We start from the raw sequence: 20396 nt of genomic DNA, 5'->3' as shown, positions 1-20396 counted from the left end.
TTGTGGAATATGACCTTGCTTATCACTACTACATTTTTTATTCATAAAGAGAAAGCAAGAATTTATATTTGTTAGAGTCGACACCTACCACTTTTTATTCAACAAAAAAAATTAAGTACAAAATTTTATTAACTAAATGAGGTAAAAATTATCGAAAAAATTGATACCACAATTTCTTTAATTTAAAACCATATTTAAAAAAAAAAAAAAAAAACGTTACCCAATGACCAAAAAAAAATCCTTTAAAAATGGATGTAATGTTAAAAATAACCCGAAAGTAATCCAAATCTCTAAACACCACATATAAATAAAATATGGCTTTATTTCAATAAAACATCAAAATATGAAATATTTTTTCACACAATTAGTTCGAGTGAGAAAAAAACTATATTTTATGCAAAAAAATAATTAAAAGTCCATATTTGTGAAAACAAATTAAATAAATCGAAGTGGTTTAATAAAAACAATAAAGTGACCCCATAAATAATGAAAGGAAACAATCAATCCATATCGAAGTGGGTAATTTGTCTCAAAGACCCATTTCCAAGCATAACTAGAAAATTACATTCCACAACATGGTCAAGCATCCGATCGAACGAAGGTACATATTCATAAAAAATTTCTACAAAAATTAGTGAAAAAATACAATTTTGAGCTGATTTACACCATTTGGCTTGGTTTATTTTAAGTTATTTTTAGGTTCTTTGATTAAGAAAACACTTTTGTGGGTGTTTAGGTACTTTTTAAATTAGAATAATTTTATTATTCCTAATTTTCTCATAAAAAAATCTTCTTCAATTAATACTAAAAAAAACATTTTATTAAAAAAATATTTTTACATAATAATTATCCAACCAAAAAAAATAAGTCAAAATTTTTCAATCCCTTATATTTTTAACTATATAAGTAAAAACATAAACTTTGTCAAACGTGGCCTATTGTATTAATTAAACAACATAGTACTGAGTTGTTAATTTTATAAAACCATTACTTTGTATCTTAACATTAATTAGTACATTTCATGTTTTTATTATCTAGACATTTCGTGTTTTTTTACCAGGAGTATAAATGGGGTGGGTCGGCCCCGCCAAGCAAGAGACCTGCCCCGACCCAATAAGAGTTCACCCCGTCCTGATCCAATAAGTATTTTGAAGCAAGTTGGATCAGACCTGCCCCAGATGACTCGGGGCAGGTCAGACTTGTTTAATTTTTTTTAAATGAATTTTTTTCAAAAGATTTTTTTTAAAATTTTTTTAGCATATGGCTTTATAAATTGTTTTGAAGTAATTGAGATTTATATCAATTTTATTTAAAAATTTTATTCTATTATTAACTATAAGGTTTATAACATTAAAAAAAATATTAGACATAAATCAAATTTACATGTAAATTTATACTAGGCATATACTTTACATGTATCTTATTGATTGAAAAAAAATTAAAATCAAATTTACACTTCATTTTAAAATTTGTAACTTATTGGTTGTAAGAAAGAAAAAAAAAGAGTAAACGCACGGATCAGGTACCGACCCGCTTAAATCAATAATGGGGCAGGGCAGGTCGGCACCCCGCCTTGAATACTGCCCCAAACAAACCAGGGCAAAACAACCTCGTCAGGTCGGGGCTCCAACCCACCACCTTGTTTTGTCATCCCTATTTTTCACGAAGTTCCTTCACAATTATCCAACTAAAACTCGGATCCTTTTTCACATTTTTTCTCTTCATCTGTTTTCGTGCATCGATCGCGCCATCCCAATGACTTGCAGCGGCATACATGTTCGATAAAAGAACATACGAAGCTGAATCATGTGGCTCCAAGGCCAAGAGCTGCGCCGCCACTCGTTTTCCAGTTTCAATGTCCCCATGAACTCTACAAGCGCCCAATAGAGCCCTATACACTGATGCCGAAGCTTTAAAAGGCATTGATGGGATTATATTTTCTGCCTCTCTTACACGTCCAGATCGAGCAAGGGCATCAACTAGATAAGCATAATGCTCAACATCAGGCTCAATACCATAATCTTTATGCATAGAAGAGAAATATCCACAAGCTTCTGAAATTAAACCAGAAAGGCTACAAGCTGAAAGCACCCCAACAAATGTAACTCTATCAGGCTCAATTTGATTACTAACCATACATTTGAAAAGGTTTAGAGCTTCTTTGGCATCTCCATGTTGAGCTAAGCCAACCAACAAAGCATTACACAAGGCAACGTCTTTAACATCCATTTTTTTGAATAAGCAATAGGCATCTTCTATATTCCCGCACTTGGCATACATGTCCACTAGAGATGTCCCAACAAAAGGGTCAGAGGCATAATCCAACTTTATCACATTTGCATGAATATGTCTTCCTTGTTCCAATGCTGTTATGCTTGAGCAAGCTTTGACTAAGGTAGCAAAGGCATATTCATCAGGTTGGACGCCGGAGAGCCTCATCCGATGATATATCGAAAGAGCACGATCCACTTCACCATTTTCAATGCATCCCGATATCATTGTTGTCCATGCAACATCATCAGGGGTGGCGATGTCGGAGAACATTGTGTTAGCACTTACCATGTCTCCACATTTTATATACATGTATAGAATTCCACTACTGACACACAAATCTACATCAAACCCTACTTTTGTAACATGACAATGAATTTGCTTGCCCTGTTCTAGTGCTACCAAGGAACTGGAAGCTTTGGTGGCAGTTGCTAAAGTAATCTCATCAGCCCTCTCTCCAAGTCTATGCATGAGACTCAAAAGTTCCAACGCTTTGTGACTCTTATTGCCAATGATGTACCCAAACATCATGGCATTCCATGAAACCAAGTCAAATTCAACTAGTTTCTGTAGAACGACCTCTGCCTCTTCCATCTTTCCAGTTCTAGAATACACATCAATAAGGGCTGTTGAAACAAATCTATCAGCAGTGTTACCGAATTTAACTGCATGAACATGTACCTGTCTAGCAAGGGATAACCCATCTTTAAGTGAAGAGCAAGCCCTGAAAACACTTGCAAAAGTAAATTGATCAGGTGCTACACCAGCATCCAGTAAATCTCTAAATAGGTTCACTGATTCCTCTTCTAAACCACTCTGAGTACAACTGGAAATCATTGAGTTCCAGGAAATTAAATCTAACTCTTTCATATGTTTGAACACTTCACGGGCCAAATAAACAGAACCTAACTTTGAATACATATTGATTAGACTATTTGCAATAGAAACTTTAGTATCAAAACCTGATTTCACAGCAATACCATGAATTTGTTTCCCAAACTCTAGATCATTTGTACCCAAAACTGCGGTTAAGATAACTACTAAAGTAACAACATCGTACTTCACCTTTGATCTAATCATATTTATAAAGCAATTAATAGCAAGCCATTTTTCACCCACTTCAAGATATTTAGAAAGTGTCTTGTTCCACAAATACACATCTGAATCATCCCTATACAAAGATAATTTAGTTGAGTATGCTTGAACCTGCTCCATGTACCTACTGCATTTATCAAATCCAAGTTTTTTAATACTGGAAATAACACAACGCATAGTAACATCATCAGGATGTAACCCACTCTGATGAAACTCAGTGAAGAGATAAAGTACTTGTTTCTCTAGACCCATTTTCAAATATACCTTGAGCATTACATTCCACAACACAACATCTTTGTCCGGCATCAGATCAAACAAAGCACGAGCCGCCCCAATTCTCCCAAACTTTGAATAAATATTGACAAGAGCACCGGAAACAAACACATCCCATTCAAGTCCAATTTTAACAGCATAACCATGAACAGCCTCAGAAGCCCAAACATATTCTGAGAGCAAACAAAGCTTAAGTACCGGTGCCAAAGTAAGTCGACTAGTTGATACAAAAGACTCACGAAGATTACGAAAAACATTAAAACCCTCTTGAATATTCTCAAATTTGGATTCAGCAGACCGGGATATGGCAGTTAGAATGGAGTTCCAAGTAACAAGGTCTCTTTGGGGACTTCTATAGAACAAATGGCGAGCATACGAGAGAGACCCGCATTTAGAGTACATAGTAATAAGATTGTTGGTCAGGAAACGATCTGGATCTTTCCCAGTTCTTATGATAAGAGCGTGAACACACTTGCCGAGTGATAAGTTGGCAGTAGCAGTGGCGGAGCGGAGAACAGAGAACCATGGTGAAGAAGAAGAAGAGAAATGGAGAGAAGAGAATAGAGTGCAACAAGAGGGGAGAGAGTGAGAAGATGGATTTTTAATGGGGGAAATAATGGCTGCTATTGGAATTGCATTTCTAGGGGGCATTCTTCGGTTTTTCCCTCCAAAAAATTAACTGCTACCTCCACAGGAGCCTTAATACAACGGTAACATTAGTACATATCATTTCTTTTCTAAATACATACACACATTTTTATATATATATATATATAAACTCTAGTTGAACGATACAGCTATATTACTAACTTCACACAACCTAGCTTAATTCAGAAAGAACAAAACAATTTAAGTAGACCAGGTTCAAATCAAAACTTACCCAGTTGTTAATGGTTACACCAGTGCCAGATCAATTTAGTCCCTCCATAATTAAAGTCTGAGAGCACTACAGAGCAAAACACAAAAACATAGAGAGAGAGAGAGAGAGAGAGCTCTTGGTTGAACAAAATTTTGAACTTGAAAATATATGACTTTTATGGATAGTATAATTATAGTAAACAAAATCTTTTTATTTTTCTTTGAAGCAAAACAACTCGTGTTGATAATAAAAATATGTCAATACAAATGAGTGGTTGAAACAACCATAGATATCACATCGAACTTGTGATATACTACGAAAAACAAACAAAACAGACGGGTTGTCCAGTCAATGTCTCTCACGTTTAATCACGTGACCTACCAATTATTGAACAGTCAAAGAAATAAACAGAAAGAGAAAAACAAACCAACAATAAATAAATGAGTATTATATTTACACCCCAATTTTTATTAAAAATTAATATATAATATATATTTTTCTCAACTTATAATCACATTTTTCTAACTTTTTTTTCTTTGTCGTATTCTAAAAAATATAAATATTTTTTTTTAAAAATTATATATTCTTGGGTGTAAATATAATGCACCTAAATAAACACATTGCTTGCTTGACCAAGAATTCACTTTCCAAGGCATCTTTGAAAGAATTTAAATAATTTTGTCATGACAAAAGATAGGACAGATTAGTTTCAAATAGGGCATTATCTCAAGGATTTAGGTTGGGCTATAAAAGACAAAAAAAATTGACTACGAATATGTAACATAGTTTTATGGACAGAGGGAAACCAAAACAGCATTAGAATTAAAAATTCTAGCTCTTTTTGCTAAACCATCAACTTTAGCATTCTCAGTAATTTTGATAGAAATAAAACAACAAACAGTAAACTTAACACAAAGATCAAAAGAAAACAAAGACAAACCTCACACCCTCCAATCCGGGGGGACAAACCTTCCTGGTGAAAGCTTGGATATCAATGCGAGAATCTGATACAATGCATATCTAAAACAAGCCTTGCTCCAACGCCCATTGGATTCCCATGAAGATTGCTTGAATTTTTCCTTCAAGAGCTGATCCTGCCACAAGTCTGTCAAGTTTTGCAAAGCCTTCCATTCTCACCCTTTTTGATAGCTACTGTAGTTAGCCCTGCTATCCCATCTTTAAATGAGGCATCAGTTGTAAATGGTCCACACAACCTCAGTAGGAATTTCTGTCTGGAGATGAGTAGTTTGAATAACAGAGCATCACTGATTACATTGGTCAAGTCTGCGAATAAGCCTCTGCTGTAAGGCATTAATATTCCACTGCAGTTCCAATCTAAAGGTTTCTTTGCATTGTTTCCAAATCACACCCGGGCCTTGGACCTGTAGTAGTAGCCAATTAATAAAATCAAAAAGGTTGCTGGTACTGCCAACTCTCAGATTAACAATAATGCAGGATATGGCCATGTTTGACAGTGAAAAGAGAGAGCTCTAGTAAACTTTATTCGTTTTTTCTAAAGGATAGTAATTGAGGAAGACAAGCTAGCCGGTTCTTCAACTGGTAAAAAAATCATACAATCAATCATACCTCTAACTGGATTAACATTTCAATAGTCAGGTTTAGGTCTCATGGATTGGCAAAAGACACCTCTGCAAGGCATTCAGCCGCAAAGCCAAACTCTACAGGATTAATATCATTATCTTCCACATGTTCAACCAAACATACCATTCATAAACCCATGTCAAGAAATGCCATCATAAAGAATCCCGTCCTGACCATTACTAACAAGCTGATTGCCATTCAGAATCTGCTCAACCCAAGGCTGAGCCTGAGTTGACATATTTATATATATATATATATGGAGAGAGAGAGAGAGAGAGAGAGAGAGAAGATATATGTTTCGTATATGCTCAGTATAGATATTTGGTATTAGATGTGGGGAAAAATTATTATTAGAAAAATCCCAAAACAACAATCAAATGACGTCTACCAGTAATCGCCACATGAGCAGATTCCATTCCTAAAACGATGGAACCGATTTGCATCTCTCAACACAATTTCTCGTTGAGAAACCTTTGATATATATTTGATTGCATTATGGCAATCACCACAGACTCTAAGATTTTTAATCACTCTTATGGTGGTTGATGGAGGAGAGCTTAGAAGTCCATAAGCAATTGCTAGCTTCTCACTATGATAATACAGAGATCGCTCTTTTTCCTCTTCTTCCACATCAAGCAGCACAAAATCCGTATCAGGGACATACCCTTCTTCTCGAATCCTTTTGATCAAGTCCTCAACTTTGTCATAAATCAAATCACTTTCAGGATGAGATTTATCATCCACCACAAACAAATGCATCTTGTTCTTCACATCTATCCAGCTGAATCCCGGATCCTTTTTCACATTCTTTCTTTTCATCTGTTTCCGAGCATCGCTTGCCTCGTCCCAACGATTTGCAGCTGCATACATGTTAGATAGAAGAACATATGCAGCTGAATCAGATGGCTCCAAGGCCAAGAGCTCTGCAGCCACTCGTTTTCCAGTTTCAGTGTCTCCTTGAACTCTACAAGCACCGAGCAGGGCTCTATACATTGATGCTGAAGCTTTAAATGGCATTGATGAGATCAGATTCTCTGCCTCTCTTACACGTCCAGATCGACCAAGGGCGTCAACAAGACAAGCATAATGCTCAATCTCTGGCTCAATACCATAATCTTTATGCATTGAAGAGAAATATCCATAAGCTTCTGAAATTAAACCAGAATGGCTACAAGCTGAAAGCACCCCAACAAATGTAACTCTATCAGGCTCAATATAATTACCAACCATACATCTGAAAAGGTTGAGAGCTTCTTTGGCATCTCCATGCTGAGCTAAGCCAACCAACAAAGCATTCCACAAGGCAACATTTTTAACATCCATCCTTTTGAATAAACAATAGGCATCTTCTATATTCCCGCACTTGGCATACATGTCAACTAATGAGGTTCCCACAAAAGGGTCAAAGGCACAATCCAACTTTATCACATTTGCATGAATTTGTCTTCCCTGTTCCAATGCTGTTAGGCATGAGCTAGCTTTGACTAGGGTAGCAAAGGTATATTCATCGGGTTGGATTCCAGAGAGCCTCATCCGATGATATATAGAAAGAGCACGCTCCTCATCACCATTTTCAACACATCCTGATATCATTGTTGTCCATGCAACATCATCAGGGGCGGGGATATCAGAAAACACTGCATTAGCGCTTACCATGTCTCCACATTTTATATACATATCTAGGATTCCACTACTGACACACAAATCTACATTAAATCCTACTTTTGTAACATGACCATGAATTTGCTTGCCTTGTTCTAAAGCTACCAAGGAACCAGAAGCTTTGGTGGCGGTTGCTAAAGTAATCTCATCTGCCCTCTCTCCAGTTTTATGCATGAGACTCAAAAGTTCCAATGCTTTGTGACTCTTATTACCAATGATGTACCCAAACATCATGGCGTTCCATGAAGCCAAGTCAAATTCAACTTTCTTGTGTAGAACGACCTCTGCTTCATCCATCTTTCCACTTCTAGAATAAACATCAATAAGGGCAGTCGAAACAAATCTATCAGCTATTTTACCAAATTTAACTGCATGAACATGTACCTGTCTAGCAAGGGATAACCCTTCTTTAAGTGAAGAGCAAGCCCTTAAAACACTTGCTAGCGTAAATTGATCAGGTACTAGACCAGTATCCAGTAAATCTCTAAATAGATTCACTGATTCCTCCTCTAAACCACTCTGTGTACAACTTGAAATCATTGAGTTCCAGGAAATTAAGTCCAACTCATTCATGTATTTGAAGACTTCTCGGGCAAAATAAACACAACCTAACTTCGAATACATATTGATTAGGCTGTTTGCAATAGAAACTTCAGAATCAAAACCTGATTTCACAGCAACACCATGAATCTGTTTCCCCAACTCCAAATCATGTGTACCCAAAACTGCAGTTAAGATGACTACTAAAGTAACGGCATCATACTTCACCTTTGACCTAATCATATTAATAAAGCAACTAACCGCAAGCCTTTTCTCACCCACTTGAAGATATTCAGAGAGTGTCTTGTTCCACAAATACACATCCGAATCATCTTTATACAAAAATAATTTAGTTGAGTATCCTTGAACCTGCTCCAGGTACCTACTGCATTTATCAGATTCAAGTCTGTTAATCCCAGAAATAACACAACGCATGGTAACATCATCAGGGCGTAACCCACTCTGATGAAACTTAGTGAAAAGATAAAGTACTTCTCTCTCAAGACCCATTTCCAAGTACACCTTGAGCATTACATTCCACAACACAACATCCCTGTCGGGCATCAGATCAAACAAAGTACGAGCCGCCCCAATTCTCCCAAATTTTGAATAAATATTGACAAGAGCACCGGAAACAAACACATCCCATTCAAGTCCAATTTTAACAGCATAACCATGAACAGCCTCAGAAGCCCAAACATATCCCGAGAGTAAACAAAGTTTAAGGACCGGTGCCAAAGTAAGTCGACTAGTTGATACAAAAGACTCACGAAGATTACGAAAAACGTTAAAACCCTCTTGAATATTCTCAATATTGGAGTCAGCAGACTGGGATATAGCAGCTAGAATGGAGTTCCAAGTAACAAGGTCTCTGTCAGGACTTTTAGCGAACAGGTGGCGAGCATACGAGAGAGACCCACATTTAGAGTACATGGTAATAAGATTGTTGGTCAGAAAACGATCTGGGTCTTGCCCGGTTCTTATAATTAGAGCATGAGCACGCTTTCCGAGAGATAAGTCGGCGGTGGCAACGGCGGACCGGAGAACAGAGAACCATGGCGAAGAAGAAGTAGAAGAAGAGAAAGGGAGAGACTGAGAAGTGAAGAGAGTGCGAGGAGTGAGGAGAGAGTAAGAAGATGGGTTTTTGATGGAGGAGGAGACAATGGCTGCCACCGGCCTGAGGTCGGATTGGAATTGCATTTCCAGGTGGGCATTCTTCGGAGGAGGAGCCTTAACGCAACGGCAACGTAACGAATGTTTTCTTTTCAAAATATACATGTTTAGACAGTAAAAACAAAAAACTACAATAACTATAAAAACGACAACACGTGGAAAACGACAATAATTGTGAAAACGAGAACGATCGTGGTGACAATTGTTTCAAAACACGACAGCGATCTTGTAAAACGACAATATTTGTACAAAACGACAACGATCGTAGAAAACGCCAATAACTTGAGAGAAACGACAACGATCGTGACAAACGAAAATAAACGGAAAAACGACACTAAACCAGAGAAACGATATTAATTATTGTAAAAAAATGTAAACAAATGTTAAAACGAGCCAGAAAATATTCTGGTTAAAAAAACACGAGATATTACGAGAAAAATTATCATATCAGCTCAATAGTGGGGTGAACATTTAACTGCAAAATTTAAATACGTGAGTAGGGTTGAGCATTGAACGGGTTGGTCGGGTTACAAGGTATTTTTACTCGTTCAATATCATAATTAGGTTAGCAAAAGTAACTCGAAACTTGCCCAATTAAGAATTTTTTTTTTTTAACCCGCCCAAACCGAAATTGTATTTTTTTTTGCGGGTTGGTCAGGTCAACCCACCCAAACAAAAGTAGTAATTTTTTTTTTTAACATTTTTGTAATTTTTTTTCTTTTAAATACTAGTACTAATAGTGTGAAGTTTATATTTTTAAGCTTAAAATAATATTTTTAATTTATAGTAAAAAAATTAAAACAAAACTTAATTAATTTATATATTTAGTTGAATATATTAAAAATAATAAATTCTTAATTGGGCGGGTTAGGTTATATTGGGCGGGTTGATAATTATTTTCAACCCGCCCAATGTAACAATTGGGCGGTTTAAATTTTGGTCGGTTTATTCGGGTTGCATTTTTTGGCAGTTTTTTCGGGTTGGTTTGAGCGATTTATTCGGGTTGGACGGGTTGTAAAATTTTTTGCACAGCCCTATATGTGGGATTAGAAAACTGTATTTTTGAAAAGTGGGATTCTGAAATGAAAATCTGAATTTAGTGACTAAAAATATGTTTTTAAAAATGTGATTGGTTTAATGTTAGTAAATTGTTTTTGAGTTTTAAAAAACTGAATATGTGAATGGTATTAAATTTGAAAATATAACAGAAATTAAATATGTGGGATTTTCGAAAATAATTTCACAAAACTGAGAAAATGAGCTTAGATATAGATTTGAATTTAATTTTAAAAAACAAACTACCAATCACTAATTATAATGGGTCCCACTAATTTTAAGTAATTGAAAACATAAAATTGTATCCCAATAGGATACCAATCAAACCCTAAAATCCGCACAATTTGTCCGACTCGTAATTCAAAAACTCGCTTTTTGGTCAAACTTGTTAATTTTAGGTTGGATTAGATCCGAATTCGAGTATGTTCAGGTCGGATTCGGGTGTGGTAAATACACATACACGGGTACCCGAAACCCAATAAATAAATAAAATTATTTTAATTTTAATTCAGATTTGATGACAAAAAAACCCTAACCCCCTTCTCTTTCAAAAAAATTTACTAAGACCCAATTTGTAAAAAATCAATTGAACCAAACTAACAACAAAGTTAAACAAAACATGTCAAAAGTAAAAATAAAATTAAAAAAATATCAAAAAATTGGTATTTTTGAAATTTGTTTACCAATGCCTATTTTTGGCCCAATCCCACCCGAAACCCGACATCACCCCACCCACCCGACAAACCCGAAACCCGACCCGACCCGACCCGACCCCACTCGACCAAATTCGAAACCCGAAATTACCCAAAAAACTGAAAAATTCGGAGCGGATTCGGTACTCCATTTGTCAACTCTCAACTCACAAATCGCAAAACCTAATCCCGGAAACTCTACTCGTATTCACCCCTAGCTCAATATATTATATATATATATATTAAGAAATCAAATTAGGAGAATAATTATGATGATGAATTTTTTTTTTTAAAAACAAACTTATTTAAACAAGGAAAATAATATATTATTAAAAAAATATACTATTCGACATGGTAAATTATAATCTACCATGAATGAGTAGCATAATTTAGGCACAAAATAATAGATCAGCACAGTAAAGACACGACACAACTCGATAAACTATTAGATCAACTAATTTGTGCCTGTGTTGGCAGTTAATTAAAATCGCAACAACAAAATGAAAAACTATTTAGAAAGAAAATTATAATAAAATTTGAGAACAGCACACCCTGCTTGAAAAAAGATGAAGCAACAATAATTAAAGGAATTGAAATTAAAGAAAAGAAGGAAAAAAAAAATAGTTTTAGTTCAATACTAACTGTTTATATATATAATTAACTTTTTTATTATTATTATTATTATTTTTTATGCATTTTTATAATAACATAATTTTTGGCACTACAAACTATTTAAAAAAATTTAAAAATTAGTAAGAGGTTTATTATAACTATAATGTATACCGTTATGCAAGAAAATTATAATTATAACTTATCCAAATACTAAAACTATAAGACTTTCTTACTTAAAACTTCCCTATTTCTCTACGAATATTTGTTCTTTTTTAATTATATATATTAATAATATTATAAATTATTTAATAGTAATGATAAACACACACAATGATGCTTAATAAAAAATTTCTTCTAATATTGTTAAATAAGACTTGCATTATTTTGAATTGTTTAGTTGTAATTAATTACACATAAATATTGTATATCTCTATCATTATTCTTTTTTTAATTGGAAGAGTGAAAAAGAGAATATAGTATGTGAAATAGAATAAATTTAATATATTTCTTAGTTTTATCTAACATGATTAGTGTGATCAATCTCAATGATGATGGCTTAATACATGATTCTTATTTGAGAATTATCTCCAAAACTGTGGGATACTGTGTTATCGAATGGAGAAGAGTTCTTGTTTGTAGTAATATAGGAGACTATTATGGTCCAATTTATAAAATACATTAAAATCATAAAAATAAAAAATACAAAATTTGAAAATAATATTATTTTTATAATATATTAAGGGAATTTACTTATTTAGTAACCTCGATTTTCAATAATGCTCATATGACACCATATATTTTAAAATTATACATATTTGATACCCTAAACTCAGATTTGATATATAAAATTTTGTCAATATAATCAAACTGTCATCAGTTATATGTAATTAAGTAATTAAATTTAAATTTGAAACTTATATAATTGACAGCAGTTTGATTAAATTAGTAAAATTTTATTAATTAAATTTGAGTTTAGGGTACCAAATATGTACGATTTTAAAATACAGGATATCATATGAGCATTATTGAAAACAGAAGGTACCAAAATGATACTTTGCAAAAACACAGGGTACCAAATAGTTACCTACTCATATATTAATAGCTACATTTCTTTATGAAACTTTCCTTCTCAACAAATCACTAAAAATTTGTAAGCTATTATTAAAGTAAACATGCAATATAAATTTGAGTTATTCCTCCCTTGTCATCTTAAATAGAACCATAATGATATGTGCATCAAAATATTACTCCAAGTGACATAATACTATATTTTAAAATAGTAGGTTATGTCTAAAATAAATGTGATAAGTTAAAAAAAAAAAAAAGAATTTTTAAAAAATATAACTTTTATGTCATCATTGTGCAAAAATATGGAGATTATAGTTTTGCTAATTTGTATGGGAAAATTTATTAAAAAAAAACAAAGTATGTGAAGCACAATTACTAGCTAACTAAATATGCAAGGTAAATTTAAAATGAAAACACATTTGTCAAGCAAGGTAAATTTAAAACCAAAACACATCTGTCAAACATGATTACTATTGTAAAATTAGCACTCCACTCTTCTCTCTCTTAATCACCAGCCACACAAAATCATTCTCTCTCCAAAACTCAGTCGCACCATCCCCTCCAGCTCCATCCGATCCCCACCATCCGAACACAACTCCAATCGTTCGAGACCCCAACTCCACTCGAGCCCCACCCGTCCGAAACCTAAATTCGTTCGAGAGCCCCGTCTAAGTGCGAGCCTAGGCACGACACCACCATCTCCACAGCAAGTCACCCCAGCTCCGCCCATGGTGTCAATGCACACCCAGATCCAAAACGACGGGGTTACACACTATTAAAAAATAATCAAGTTAGTTAGTTTAATATTTTTGTGCACATATCATTACTCTTAATAGAACAGGCACTTATCAGTATTTTGCTTTGTGAAATTGTCCAAAAACTCCTAGTTTACATTTCATACATACACACAAGTTGTGAAGAGGATGAAATTTGAAAGGTGACCGACTGTTCTATCATGTAATTAAATTCTATCAATTACATCTGCATATCAGAATGAACAAAAAAAAATTAAGGTACAGAATTAACAAGTAAAAAAAAAGGATGAAAGAGCTCCAACATAGCAGGAACTCTCTAAAAACGTAATGCTACTGTCAACCAGTTAAGAAAAAAAAAAACTTTTAATGATACACTTGTGCTTCCAACTTTCTCCTCCTCTTCCTCCTGTCTAAAGTTCCCAGCTTTTTTTTTTTCTTCTTTCTTTTTTCCCTTTTTTTCTTTTTCCTTTTTTGGGTGTGAACTAATCTTCATTACCTCCAGTATACAGATACAAGAATGACTATGATGACAATGACTTCGTGGCCTTTTGCTGTGTCAAAAAAACTCCTATACCTTAACACTCATTCCCATCCCCACTATCCCCTTTCCTTGTTTCATATCAAAACTCGAAGCAGCCCCGGCTGTGGCTCGGAGTAATCAAGGCCCTCTTCCTCGAGAAGGTATCTTTGTACAGCAATTGGAAGTCTGGCGGGCGTGCGGGAGCCTCTAGTGTGGTGCCCCGTTCCAACGCATATATATATCTGCAGTCGCTGATCGGCTGCCCTAGCGGTGCTTCTGAGGAGAGAGAGCTTCTGTTTCAGAACATGAATAGCTTCACTTACGTGGAGCCCGTGCAGGTCTATCATCCTCTCGTTTCCTCTACCGTTGCCTTGCATCTCTGGAGAAACTGGGTTCCTGTTTGCAATTTGGAAACACAGCAAAAGAGCAGAGCAAATGAACCAATCTACTTTAAAAAATAAAATTATACAGATTATTGGAACGAATGAATGTCAAACTCAAATAGTCCACGTTTGTTTGCAGTCTCTCCCGTTACACTCTCGGGGCGTTATAAGAACACACAAACCTACTTTCATTACATGCTTGTGACATGCCAGGTAGAAGCAGCACGAGCAGGCGACTAGAAAAAGAGAGACAGACATACAGAGACTTGAGTGAATTTAAAAGGGTTGAAGAAATATTGACCAAGAGAGGGCTAATGAATCAGCCTATAAACATCTAACAACTCCCTTCACAGATGAAGTGGTTGATGACAGAAAACAGATGATGGTAAAACCAACAAGTCTCATAAAAGGATGAATTCAGTAAATCATGGAAAAACAATTAACACTGATCAAAAAGGTCAGCAGATGACTACAGACCTCATGCGATATATAGATTCTTGAGCTTTTCCATGAGCTTCCTTCATTTGCATGTTGTGAAGTTGCCCTTTAACACTCAACTCCTTTGCAAGAGCCTTATTACCCACAAGGTACGCTTGACGTGCCTGTTTTCCAGAAAGAAAGAAAGAAAAGAACACACAAAGTAACTAAGCTTCCATGTCAATGGTAAATTTGATTGTGAAATTTAGTAAGAATAGTGCGGGAGTCTGGGTTATCTAAAACAAAATAACTGGAATGAAGTATGAACCAATTATTAATTAATCAATTACAAGAAAATTCTAGAGTTACGAGCAGGACAAAGTCAGACTACATATCTTTTATGTTCAACTCAAAATTAGTCAAAGTGGTAGATTGATCAGCTAAATCTGAAAATCATCTTCATAAACTAATCTATTGTAATTTCTATGCTATTATAATCACCACTTTAGCCAAATGTCATGATTCAAGAGAGGACTACAGTTCTTGCCAAAGACAGTTTGCACGCAACCACAACAAACCTGCTCGAAATATGCATTGCGTAGTCGTGCATGGTCGCGAGCTTCCTCCCTTTGTTCGGAATACATATTTGCTGCCATCTCAACATTGTTAAGCCAGATACAAGTCTGAAAAAAAGAACTATCCACATCTTAAGGCACATAAATACATGTAAATTTGATTGACCAAGGAACATTACCAACAGCTTCTCCAGTTTCAAGCCAAATAGGAGCGGCTCGAGCAGAACCACGTGACTGCAACCTATCACCATAGGTGCCTCTTCCCTGCCCACTGCTGTAATTACTTGTTAAAGAATGGGAACTTCTACTTGAGCCAATAGCAGCATCTGTAGAATTATCCCGTTCATATTTCCACACACCAGAATCCTGGGCAGCCAATTTCCTGACAGCTGTGGCAAAATCTACACTGCCTCTTGATGGAATGGAAGAGCTGGACTTGAATAAAAGCAAGTTCTCCTTGTCAGAAGACCGATAAGGATAGCCACTTTGCGGGAATTCATCTCCAGTATATTTTCGAGGACCGTTCTGACCATCTGTTGCACTGAGTGCAGGAAAGTCCATTGCAGTGAGATTGGGGGCTGACAAGGTCTTTGGGCTTGGATTTGGACTGAACCCACTATCAACTTGATGCTACAATTCAGACAAAGATTATTGTCATATACCATACAAGTTAATTAACATGAGAGATATTCAGAACAAGGCAACTACAATCAAGTCTCATGTAATCAACCATAATAGTTTGGTGCATCCAAAAAACAGATATGCATGTATATATATACTATGCACACAAAATGTATGGCTAAAACAAAGTCCAAAGTCCTACCTTATCCACAAAAAACATTCACAGAACACAAATAAATAAGACAATCATTATTAGAGCCGAAAAAATAATGACAGATGTGAATGATTTAAAAACTCTAAACCCCCTTATCATGCCACAATGCTTAATGACCTGGAGGATAGACAAAAGACCATAGTTGCATTTGAGTCAGCTCAAAACTCAATGGCGAGCCAGCTCTTCCCTGTCAAAATAAGGCATATGAGGTAGTGCTTCCCACAGTTAGAATCCAGTCAATCCTAGGATTTAACCATAACTGCTAGCTCGCAGATTAACAATAATGCAGGATACAGCCGTGTTTGTGAGTGAAAATAGAGAACTCTAGTAATTTACGAGACAGAAATCTGACAAAATTTATTCATTTCTATAAAAGGATAGTGACTAGCAATTGAGAAAGGCAAGCTAGCTCGATTTTTCAACTGGTAAAAAAATAAGACAATCAATCATACCTCTAACTGGATTAACATTTCAACGGTCAGGTTTAGCTCGCAGCCATTGGCAAAATACACCTCTGCAAGGCTTTCAGCTGCAAAGCCAGGAAACTGTGAAGCCAAAAACTCAACAGGATTAACATCATTATCTTCCACTTGTTCACCAAACATATCATTCATAAACCCATGTTGAGAAATGCCATCATAAGGATTCCCTTCCTGCCCATTGCTAACAAGCTGGTTACCATTCAGAATCTGCTTATCCCAAGGCCGAGTTGACATATTTAGATAACTAGCCGAAGATAGATCGTCACCATAACCCAAACCGGAAAGCCTCATCTTGTCAGAAAAAGAACCATTAGCTTGCGTATCATTCAATTGAAATCCACTACCTGTGGAAGGAGAAAACCTGCTTATTTCACTTTCATCATGTAAGGACAAGCCTGCCAAAGTGAGATTTCCAAGGCTTTGAGATTCATCTTCTCCCATGACCTTGAAGTCAGGAGTGATATCATCAGGGAGCTGGCGACGCCAGTACTGATGAGCCTCTTCATCAGAATTATTTGAGACTGATGACTCTGATCTATCTAACACCGCCTTCCCTAAACTTCCCGAAGAAGAAAATAAAGATGTCGAATTTCCTGTGCTGGTGCTCCCAGACAATGAAGACCTGAAGCCAGAAGGAACAAATTCTGCTGCATTTGGATTTAACCTTGTTATCTTACTACTAGCACTGCTTAGCCTTGCCTCGGTCGTGTAGACTCCTTTCTTGGATAAGCTCATTATTTACTAAAATAGAAAATAAAAATATAATTAAGCTAGATATTTGAACAACTAGAATTTCATTCAGCTTCAACCAAATCCTGCAAAAACATAAAATGGCAAATTAGTCACACTGACCAAAAGTTTCCCTAACCAAAACATTCAAAAATGCAAATTGGTCTACTCCTTGCCTCAAATGTAGTCAACAACCCCATCTCAATTGCAATAAATACTCAATAATTGAGAAATCTTTTTGGATTTTAAACAAAATATAGAAGAAACAAATTTACAATTAGTACGGATAAAATAGCATGAACTTGCAAATATATATAATTATAGAATTAACAAGCAAAAATATAATAATATATCAAACATCCAAAAACAAAACTAAAGCCAACCCTTTATAGTCAAAGTTCCAATTGTGTCAAAGGTTATATAACCTCTACACCCAACATCACAAAAAGACAACAACTTGAACCAGCTTTACCCAATTCTGTCAGACCTCAAAGAAACCCATTAATAATTAAGAAATCTACCAAGATAAGATAAGACATTTCAAACCCAGAACAGTAGAAAAGAGAAATAAGTCAACTCACATAATTGACCGAAATAACAGATATGAAAGCTCATTAAAAGGAAACCCTAACCAAATCAACACATCAATTAACAATTATTAAACACAATCAAGCTAAAAAAAACCCGCAATAAATGAACAATTAAGCTTTTTTTTCAACCCAAAAAAAAATTAACCACAAAACAAAACTAATAGATCTAAAACCATGCTCAACTCCATAAACGAATTCACCAAACACAAAAAGCCCCAAAAAATTCACCACAATTACACAAAATCTGAAAGATCCAGTGGGAAATGAAAACACAAACCTTTGCGAATCAAGTCGAAAGGATCCATCGACTGTGATTAAACCCCAATAAAGAAAAATCAGACGAATCTGATAAGAGAGATAGAGAGAGACAGAGGGGAGGAGAAAGAAAATCAAAGGTTGGGGCTTTATATTGGGTGATGAGATATACAAAGTCTCTCCAGTGTTATCTTTAGCTTCCAGGGCTTTTCTCCTTCTCTCTCTACTCTCTCTCTCCTCTTTCTCTCTCTAAAAAAATTATATTTTTAATAATTTTGTGTGAAACCCTTATGAGGGTAATGGTAGCAGCACCACCCACCACAAAAATATTTATATAAAAGGCAGCCAACCCTTTGCCACTCGATTTGACCTCTCTCTCTCTATCACTTTCTCTCTCTAAAAGTATGCTGTAATTAATTGACTCTAAAAATTATAATTAAATTTAAATTATTAATTAAATACCTAATCATACACTTAATAGGGATTTGTGAATTTAAAGTAAGTGCACGACTTTTTAAGATTTGTTAAAATATTGTTTAATTCTCTCTACCTACCTTTTTTTTCATCTAAATTATTATATACTAAGTTAGGTAATGATGTCTTTTTAAAAAAAATAAAAATTATTTAACTTTTAAAGCTACACCAAATTATATAGATTATGAAATAATAGTAGGAGGTGATTTTTTTTTTTTTGGTGAATGAAATTTAAATAATTGGTTAAAAATGAACTAATGTCATAAAAGTTTGTAAAGCAATTATAGATCTCATAAATAGATGATACAAATACATGTTAATTAAATAGATATAAGTGAGTTGTCTTTTAAAGATATTACAATTAAGTAATAGTACTTGTAATCGAATTAGTCATAACCTTGAACGATCTGAGTGTAGGAAATGATCAAATTATTATTAGCAAAAGCCAAAGTTCAACAGTCGAAACAACTCTAACATCCATATCTCGACCACAAAGCCACCGAACCAAGGGAGGCAAACCCGCATAAACAAACTCTCTTCTCCCCACCAGCACCGAAGATACTAGGGAACCCAACCTAACCCAACCCAACCAGATGCTCCACACACAAGAACCATTCTTTCACCAACAAAAACTAGAAGTCTAGAACTCCACTAAATCGTTGCTAACAGAGACTGAAAGCCACACACGGAGCCACATGGCCTCGCTATTTTTTCAATTTTTAAAAAATTATATTGATTTTCTTTGTATATTTTCTTAAATTAAAAAAAAAATCTATTTTGGCCCCCCTTAATTGTTTTTTTGTACTCTAGCCCCCTTAACTTTACATGCTGGCTCTATCCCTACTAGAAGCCCATCTCTCAGCTCCATTCCGATCAATGAAATAATGACACTAACGTCGGTCGAGTAAGACAGAAGCCATAGTAGAAGCCATCTTTGGACCCAATCTCGGACACTTGCAAGGCCTTTCGAATAGGGCACCACCAACGTCTAAGGAAGGGTCAACAACACCCTAGCTAAGAGAAGACAACCATACATCTAAGTGTCTCTAGATAGGAGAAAAAGAAGCTATAGACGAGAGAGAAACTTCAATAATTAAATTGAAGAAAATAAACCAAATTAAATCTAATTTGATCAGTTACAAATCAAAAAAATTATTTTGCACAATTTAGTCGCCTAATTAGTTCAAGCTTAATTAATTTGTTATGAAATTTCATCATTTGATTTTTTTTCTTCATAGTTCAAATTTTAGTTAAAAATAAACTAACAATCTCAGTTATTATCATTTTTTTAGTTTTGATTTGGTCAATTTATTTGTTTTTATTTTCAGTTTCAATTTTTTGGATTTTTTTTCTTTTTAATGCTCAACACCATATTATTAATACAAATATGAATATGATGTAAGCTTAAATGTACTATAGTGTGTTATTATTATTTTTTTCACTTGAGACTTGCCTACCTTCATTTACTTCACCAAAAA

The 20396-nt window shown here is 34.9% G+C and overlaps 2 protein-coding genes across 2 annotated transcripts; both read right to left on the bottom strand.

Annotated features, from left to right (window-relative positions):
• Nucleotides 1-1438: 1438 nt before the first annotated feature.
• Nucleotides 1439-4951, bottom strand: LOC133805424 (pentatricopeptide repeat-containing protein At4g33170). The gene has a single exon (XM_062243607.1). It carries the CDS (start codon nt 4288-4290, stop codon nt 1654-1656), a length of 2637 nt encoding a protein of 878 aa, XP_062099591.1. The 5' UTR covers nt 4291-4951; the 3' UTR covers nt 1439-1653.
• Nucleotides 4952-6432: 1481 nt separating this feature from the next.
• On the bottom strand, nt 6433-18752 carry LOC133804557 (pentatricopeptide repeat-containing protein At4g33170-like). Its single transcript, XM_062242709.1, has 8 exons — nt 18467-18752; nt 16841-17685; nt 15733-16183; nt 15557-15627; nt 15039-15163; nt 14276-14574; nt 14155-14209; nt 6433-9563 (listed from the first exon to the last, which is right to left on the bottom strand). The coding sequence occupies exons 2-8, from the start codon at nt 17603-17605 to the stop codon at nt 6485-6487; spliced, it is 4845 nt and encodes a 1614-aa protein (XP_062098693.1). The 5' UTR covers nt 17606-17685; nt 18467-18752; the 3' UTR covers nt 6433-6484.
• Between the last annotated feature and the right edge of the window lie 1644 nt (nt 18753-20396).

Source organism: Humulus lupulus, chromosome X (assembly GCF_963169125.1).
Source record: "Humulus lupulus chromosome X, drHumLupu1.1, whole genome shotgun sequence".
In the NCBI taxonomy this organism is placed as follows: domain Eukaryota; kingdom Viridiplantae; phylum Streptophyta; class Magnoliopsida; order Rosales; family Cannabaceae; genus Humulus; species Humulus lupulus.
This window is presented reverse-complemented; position numbering and strand designations above follow the sequence as displayed.